Below are 8788 nucleotides of genomic sequence, written 5' to 3' on the forward strand. Positions count from 1 at the left end.
AAGACATCAGAAGATGGAAGGACCTCCCATGCTCATGGATTGGAAGAATTAACATTGTGAAAATGACCATCCTACACAAAGTCATATATAGATTCAACACATTGCCAATCAAAATCCTCATGACATTTTTTACAGAATTGGAAAAAACTATCCTAAGATTCATATCGAAGCACGAAAGACCTTGGATAGCCAAAACAACCCTGAGCTCTAAGAGCAATGCTTGGGGAATTACTATGCCAGATTTCAAGCTGTATTACAGAGCTATAGTCATAAAATCAACATGGTACTGGCACAAAAATAGACCCATAGACCAATGGAACAAGTTGAAGACCCAAATATGAGTAAATGCAATTTCAGCTACCTGATATTTGACAAAGGGGCCAAGAACATTAACTGGAGGAAAGACATCATGTTCAGCAAATGGTGCTGGCAAAACTGGATCTCCACTTGTAGAAGAATGAAACTAAACCCGTATCTTTCACCCTGCTCAAAAGTCAATTCCAAATGGGTTAAAGACCTCAATGTAAAGCCTGAAACTCTGAAACTATTAGATGAAAATATTGGGAAAAACCTGCAAGATATAGGCGTAGAAAAGGATCTTCTAAACCAGACATCAATTGCTCAGGAAACAAGGTCAAGCATTAACAAATGGGACCTCATTAAACTAAAAGGGTTCTGTACATCAAAGGAGACAACCAAGGAAACAAACAGAAAACCCACAGAATGGGAGAAAATTTTCACCAGCGACACATCCGACAGAGGTTTGATATCCTGAATATATAACGAAGTTAAAAAACACAGAACCAAGACAAGAAGCAACCCAATTAAAAGATGGCCTAAGGAGCTGAACCGAGAGTTCTCAAAAGAAGTAAAGATGGCTATGAAACATCTTAAAAGATGTTCAACATCACTAATAATTAGGGAAATGCAAAGTAAAACCACTTTAAGATTTCACCTTACCCCAGTCAGACTAAGATTAAGAAAACAAATGATACTAAGTGTTAGAGGGAATGTGGGGAAAGGGGAACACTCATCCACTGCTGGTGGTGCTGCAAACTGGTTCAACCCCTATGGAAAGCAGTGTGGAGAACTCTTTATGAACCTTCCATTTGACCCAGTTATACCACTCCTTGGTATATGCCCAAAGAACTCATGCTTTTGTGGAGACACTTGTACATCCATGTTTGTTGCTGCTCCTTTCACAATAGCTAAGAGATGGAAGCAACCTAAGTGTCCCTCAATTGATGAGTAGATAATGAAAATGTGGTTCATTTATACAATGGAGTTTAGTGAACAAAAATGAAATCATGAAATTTGCAGGTAAATGGATGGAAATAGAAACTGTTATACTAAGTGAAGTAACACAGACTCAGAAAAAAAATCGACATATGTTCTCCCTCATATGTGGGTCCTAGAACCAGACTCTGATAAATAAGTATGCCACAACACATAACTACAGGAACCAGGATAATGGGAAGGAAACAGAGAGGTAGAGGAAAAGAAATATCCTGAAAGAGCAGAACAGTAGGAGACAGGCCTTAATAAGGGAGATATGGATAAAAATTGGGTTAACTTAAGGGAGGGAGAGGGAAGGGTATACAAGGAACCTAGGGGATAGGGGGAAAAAAGGAGCTCAAGAGAGTTAGGCCTATAGGAGAAGGGTATTAATAAGGGAGAAAGGGGGGAAATGGGAGCACCTTAAGTGGGAAAACCACGATGGAGGGGTGAGACAATGCGAGAGATAAACAATGCCTAGCTAGTTCTGAAAACCAGAGGTAACCATATTACTCCTGCAACCTACTGCCAAATTATAGGTAGCAGATCAAGAAATATGTGTCTAGGTAGGGTTTATCTGAGAACACGTGGTCTTTGCTCAAGATTTATCTATATGACCCACAGTAATTAAAAATATCAGACTGGTAGAACTAACCTTGGGTGTTTAACAGTCATACTTTGAGGCCTATACTAATTTGGTCAGAGGGACATAAAGGAGAGTTTTTGCTCCTTTCCCTCCTAGGTCGACTAGTTCCAGGGGACTATGAGCATCTCTCAAAATGTCCTATAATGGTGGTGGGTCACCTGTCCTCTTTATCAAGGAGGCCGAGGAGACCCTACCAGATGGACTTGAACCAGTGTCCAGTCTACAAAGAAGAGAGTCAACACAGAGGAATCATTTCCTCCATGCTTCTAAGTGAAGCCATCCATGGTCGAGCAGGACCTTTGACTTCACATAGGTGGAACTAGAAAAAGGAGTCAGGGGCTCCTCCCAAGCCCATGTTACCCCGAGGAACAGATCCTCAAACGACCTTAAGCATAAAAATAAATCGGTTTATCTGGACCAAGTCTGTCTCCTTAAACACCCAAAAGCAAAGTATAACCAAACATTAAAGGGCCAATATAATTTCATAAGAGTCCATATGTATAGCTAAAGGCTACATAACAAGCAACAATGCCAGACAGGCGATACTTTCTTTTGAGTTGTTGGCCAGGGTGGCTAAAGGGATTCCCAGATAGTAATCCGGCATAGAACTGGTAAGTTGAACAGCAGACCCCAATCTTATCCAAAGGAATATTGACAACTGATTCCCACTAGATGAGGAACAACCTGCTGACCCTCCTAAAACAAAGACCTCTAGATAGGCTGACTAGATTCACCAGAAGGGCAAATATTGGGGAATAGCTGGGGGTGCCGATACCACAGCAGACAGTAGCAGGGATATAAGAGTATAAGGGCTCTAGTGGGAGAAGGGAGGCTATGGGAGAGTGCTATCTGGGAAGTAAGTGTAAAAAAAAGTTAACAAGAAATAATTCTTCAAAGCATAAAAATTTCCTCCTTAATAATTAGTAGATGTGAAAAACATTACCATTGAAATCTACCATTGAAATGACTATATATTCATGCTCAGTTGCCAGTGAGCTCAGAAAGTAACCAAGTGTGACTAGTAATAATCAGATATATATAGGTTAGAAATGTATGTGCATTTTAGTGTCAATTGTATTAAAAATGAAGTTTTCTGTATGAAACTGTGTATTTTAATAAAGAAATGGAGATCTTTTTTTAAAGTTTAAAACCTCATTTAATTTTATGTCTTATAGGGTTTAGACTGAGTACAATATTGTATAACTGTATTAATTCAACTGTAAACCCAAGAATTTACAGCCAATTTTGAAAGAGATGCATCTTAGCTCTGGAAATTGTTATTGACTATGTCAATGTTGTTATAATGAAATGCTTCTTATTATTATATGGTTATTAAATAAATAACTTAAAAAAAGTAATTGTTTTTATTTTATGTATATGAGTGCATTACATACCTGTATATAAGTGCAGTCATGTCTCACAGTTCCCACAGAGTTCAGAAGATGGTGTCACATCCCTGGAACTGACATTAACCATCGGTTGTTAGCCACCATGTGGATGCTGGAAATTGAACCTGGGTCCTTTGCAAGAACAGCCAGTACTCTTAACCGAGCCTTCTCTCCAGCCCATATAGCACACACCTTTACTCTCAGCACTTGGGGGGCAGAGGCAGCCGGACCTCTGTGAGTTTGAGGCTTGTCTGATCTACATAGGGAGTTTCAGGCCTGCCAGTGCTACATGGTGTCTCAAAAAGTGCAAACAAGGCAAAACAAGGGGCTAGAGTGATGACTCCAACTAACTGCTCTTGTAGAGGACCTGGGTTCAGTTCCCAGCATCCAAATAGTAACTAACAATTATTGTAACTCCAGTTCCAGGGAACCTGTGCCCTCATTTGATAAAGTAAATCAATCCAAAAATTTTTTTTAAAACTTAGAAGATTTTGTTAAAAAATAAAAAACAAAACAAAACATCAAAAACCTCAACCCCTCTTGCCATCCCTCCCCTCAAGAAAACTGTTCCTTATTTCTACCTTACAAATATTTTCTGTGTCTTACTAGATTGTGACTCTGAAGATCTTTTGGAAGAACTGCTCTGCAGCTTGGTGCAGTTAATCACTGATACTCCACTCTTGTAAGTTCTGGTTAAACCAGGATTTATCTTCTTTTATAATGAAAATAATTGATTGTGTTGAAGAGTTTCTGGTGTTTGTTTTTAAAATTTATCATTTATTTTTATTTTATTTGTATGTTTTCCCTGTATGTGTGTAAGTACAATATATGCATGCAATGCCCATTGAAGGCCAGAAAAGGGCATCAGATACCCTGGAACTGGAGTTACAGGCAGTTGTTAGTCATCATGTGAGTGCTGGGCACTGAATTCGTACCCTCTGCAAGAACAGCCAGTGCTCTTAACCATGGAGTCATCTCTCCAGCCCCATGAGTTTTATTTCATTTTTTCTGTGTGTGTGTGTGTGTGTGTGTGTGTGTGTGTGTATGTTGTATGTGGAGGGGGCAGTACACTTATCTGAACATGCATGTGCAGAGGCCAGAAGTTGACATTGGGTAGCTTTCTTAATCACTTTACCTGTATTTTTTGAGATACTGTTTGAGCTAGGCTGGTAGACACTAAGCCACCAGGGGATCTCTTCCAGCAGCACTGAGGTTACAGGTGTGTACTACCACACTGGGCTTTATGTGGGTGCTGGGGATCTGAATTCAGAAAACATTTTACCTACTGAGCCATCTCCCCAGCTCCATGCTGAAGTTGTGGCCTTTGGTTAAAAAGAAACAAACTTTTATTTTATGTATGCATGTATTCCCTGCATGTATGTGAGTGAACCTGTGTCATGCAATGCCCATGGAGGACAGAAGAAAGCGTTAGATCCCCCTGGATCTGGAGTTATGGACAGTTGTTAGCTGCCAGGTGGGTTCCTGGATTCTTTCCCAGGTCTTCTACAAGAACAGCCAATGGTCTTAACCTCTGAGCCATCTTTCCAGCCTGGTATCGTGTTTTTATGTATGCCGTTTTTTGGGTTTTTTTTTTTTTTTTTTCTCCACAAGTGTCTTAGAAGAGGCAGTAACTAAAGATGTCTTTACTATTCAGAGCTCGGCATGGTGGTGCAGGCCTTTAATCCCAGCAGTTGGGAGGCAGAGGGGGTTGATCTCTGTGAATTCAAGGCTAGCCTGGTCTATCAGGCAGCTTGGGGCTACAGGGAGACCCTGTCTCAAATAGACAAAAAAAAAAAAAAAAAAAGAGAAGCCTTTATTATTCCAAAAAGAAAGCAATAAAATCATCATCGCAATATGTGTACCTTTTAAGGATAATGGTTCCATGAAATTCTTTTGTATTTTTTGCCTGCTAATATTTATATTCTGTCCACCATCAAGATAAGAATTCCATGTTAAAGGAAAATGATCAAACCCTTTAGCAGTATTAAACAGATTACAGGCACAGAATTAGATTAATTTTTATAAGAGATCTTACAGGTCTCTGGAACAGTTTGAGAGAAACCGTTTGAATATAATCGGTGTGTGGGAGACAAAACAAAACGACCATGTAGTATTCTCTCTTCTCCCTCTGGCTTCTTGGTTTTGTTTCTGGTCTGCTTTAGAAAGAACAGACTTTTGTTCCTAGTTTTCTTTGAAGCTAGTGGAAGGCTCTCCAGTGAGACTTCTTAGTTAAAATTCTTCACAGGGAACTTGCTCAACATATGGTTTTATTCCTGACAGCCTTTTTCCTGCTGCCTGGAATGTAGGCAATGTCTTTTGAGTTGCATGCCCATCTTGGCACCATGAACCAGGAGTCTCAGAGAAATTTTACTTTGATGTCATTGAGCTGCTGAACCAAAGTCAACAACTGCCACTCCCCCTCTCTCACCCTGGACTTTGCATGTGACAAAAATAGACCCTTGTTTGTTGATGCTGTTGTAACTGGGTTTTGATCATGGAAGCTCAATGCAGTTCCTACATGATTCAGAATGTCTATTTGTAGCTTTTAATGCAGTAATTATTACCTGTTTAAAAAACTGTTTTCACTAAGAAGCATTGTTAAGCATTTCTTTCTTCATTGCTTTCTTCCATTCATTTATTATGTGTTTCTATACTGGGGCCTTTTGGAAGGCCCCAGACCTTTATAATATTTCAGGTGTTCTTCTATTCCTGAAGAAGCAATTTTCACCCCTATTGAAAATGCACTTTTAATTTGATCAATTAATTTATTTTTAAGACAAAGTCTTACTATGTTGTCTAGACTGGCTTCAGATCTCAATCCTCCTTCCTCAACTGAGTAGCTAGGATGAGAATGCATATTTTGTTATATTTTCAAATTACATCTATCCATTCATTCGTTTATTGCGTGCATGTATGTATGTATGCATGTGCCATGCACACGTGTGGAGGCGCTTGTGAGTATTGCTTTTCTCCTTCTACCTTGTGGGTCTTAGAGATCAAACTCATGTCATCAGTCTTGGCAGCAAGTACCTTCACCACTAAACCATCTTGTTGGCCCCAGAGAATGTTTTTGAAACAGGGCCTCACACATCACAGGCTACCCTGGACTTTATTGTATATCTGAGGATGACTTTGAACTTTTGATCCTCTTGCTTCCACCTCTTGAGTACTGAGATCATGAATGTGTGACACCATGCCCAATTTATGTGGTGCTGGAGACTGAAGTCAATTATTAATATTATTATTATTTTGTTCTGGGGGGGGTTGTTTTCTTGTTGAGACAGGGTCTCCTTATAGCCCCAGCTGGCCTGGAATTTGCTGTGTAGACCAGGCTGGCGTTGATATCACTGAGATCTGCCTGCTTTTGCCTCCCAAGTACTGGAATGTGCCACCATACCTGGCCAGGAATTATTTTTAAAATTTCATTTATTTTGTTTTATGTATATGAGTGTTTTGTCTGCATGTATATAAATGCATCCATGTTGTACAATGCCCATGGAAACCAGAAGGTGCATCAGATCCCCAGGAACTGGAGTTACAGATGGCTGTTAGCAGTCATGTGGGTTCTGGGAACCAAACCTGAATTCTCTGCAAGAGCAGTCAGTACTTTTTTTCAAAAAAAAATTTAGGCTGGGTGTGGTGGCGCACGCCTTTAATCCCAGCACTCAGGAGGCAGAGGCAGGTGGATCTCTGTGAGTTCAAGGCCAGCCTGATCTACATAATGAGTTCCAGGACAGCTGGGGCTACAGGGAGACCCTGTCTCAAAAAGACCAAAAAAGACATACTTTGAGGCCTATAATAATTTGGCCAGAGGGACATAAAGCACAGTTTTTGGTCCTTGCCCTCCTAGGTCGACTAGTTCCAGGGGACTATGAGCATCTCTCAAAATGTCCTGTAATTGTGGTGGGTCACTTGTCCTCTTGATCAAGGAGGCCGAGGAGACCCCACCAGATGGACTTGAACCAGTGTCCAGTCTACAAAGAGGACTGCAACACAGAGGAATCATTTCCTCCATGCTTCTAAGCGAAGCCATCCATGGTTGAGCAGGACCTTTGGCTTATCTTTACATAGGTGGAATTGGTAAAAGAAAGGAGCCAGGGGCTCCTCCCAAGTCCATGTGACTCCTGAGGAACAGATCCTCAAATGACCTTAAGAGTAAAAATAAATTGGTTTTTCTGGACCAACTGTATGGCTTTAAACATCCAAAAGGAAAGTATAACCAAAGATCAAAGGGGCCAATATAATTTCTTAAGAGTCCATATGCACAGCTAAAGGCTACATAAGAAGCAACAATGGCAGATAGGAGATACCTTTTTTTGAGTTGTTGGCCAACGTGGCCAAAGGGACTCTCAGATAGTAACCCAGCATAGAACTGGGAAAATGAACAGCAGACCCCAATCTTACCTAAAGGAATATTGACAGCTGATTGCTGCTAGATGAGGAACAGCTGACCCTCCTAAAACAAAGACCTGTAGATAGGCTGACTAGATTCACCAGAAGGACAAGTAGTGGGGAATGGCTGGGGATGCCAACAACACAGCAGACAGTACCAGGGATATCAGAGTATAAGGACTCTAGTGGGGGGAGGGAGGCTATGGGAGGGTGCTATCTGGAAAATGGTTGTATAGTTGAATAAGATGGTTTGGGGTGTTCTGTGTGATACACACACACATACACACAAATCAACAAATTTTTAAAAATGTATTATATTTGAGGAGGAAGCATGGAAATTTCTGTCATGCTAATTAGTAGAGGTGATAAACATTACCCTTGAAATCTACCGGATGACTTTATATGCATACACAGGCACCAAGGATCCAAGTGCAACTGATTATGACTAGTAATAATTATATACATGGTCAGATGCCAAGGAGCTCAGAAAGTAACAGACTGTGACTAGTAATAATCAGATATATAGAGATTAAAAATGCATATGCAGACATCTTAATGTCAATTGCATTAAAATGAATTTTTCCATATGAAACTATTTTAATAATGAAATGGAGATCTTTTTTAAAGGTTAAAAACTCATTCAATTTTAGGTCTTACAGAGCTTATACTGAGTTCAATATTGTATAATGGTATTAATTCAACTGTGAATCTAGAAACTTGTACCCATTTATGAAAGAGGTGTACTCTTGCTCTGGAGTGTGTTACTGAATATGTTAAAGCTATAGTGAAATGCTCCTTCTAATCATGTAGTTATTAAAAATTTAAAAAATGATTAAAAAAATAATTCTTCAAAGCATAAAATTTTGCTCCTTAACAATTAGTAGATGTGAAAAACATTGCCATTGAAATCTACCTGATGACTTTATATCCATGCTCAGATGCCAAGGAGCTCAGAAAGTAACCAACTGTGACTAATAATAATCAGATATATAGAGATTAAAAATGCATATGCAGACATCTTAATGTCAATTGCATTAAAATGAATTTTTCCATATGAAACTATTTTAATAATGAAATGGAGATCTTT

General features: G+C 39.6%; 1 protein-coding gene across 1 annotated transcript in view; it reads left to right on the forward strand.

Moving 5' to 3' along the window:
• Positions 1-8788, forward strand: part of Dym (dymeclin) — a gene marked incomplete at its 5' end in the record, with an annotated part of 409766 nt that overhangs the window by 40526 nt on the left and 360452 nt on the right. The window contains one exon of the mRNA XM_008825888.3: positions 3919-3991. Within this exon, the coding sequence (XP_008824110.3) occupies positions 3919-3991 (73 nt within the window). The remainder of the gene's footprint in view (positions 1-3918; positions 3992-8788) is intronic.

Source organism: Nannospalax galili, unplaced genomic scaffold (genome assembly GCF_000622305.1).
Source record: "Nannospalax galili isolate Female #2095 unplaced genomic scaffold, S.galili_v1.0 scaffold169, whole genome shotgun sequence".
Taxonomy (NCBI): Eukaryota; Metazoa; Chordata; class Mammalia; order Rodentia; family Spalacidae; genus Nannospalax; species Nannospalax galili.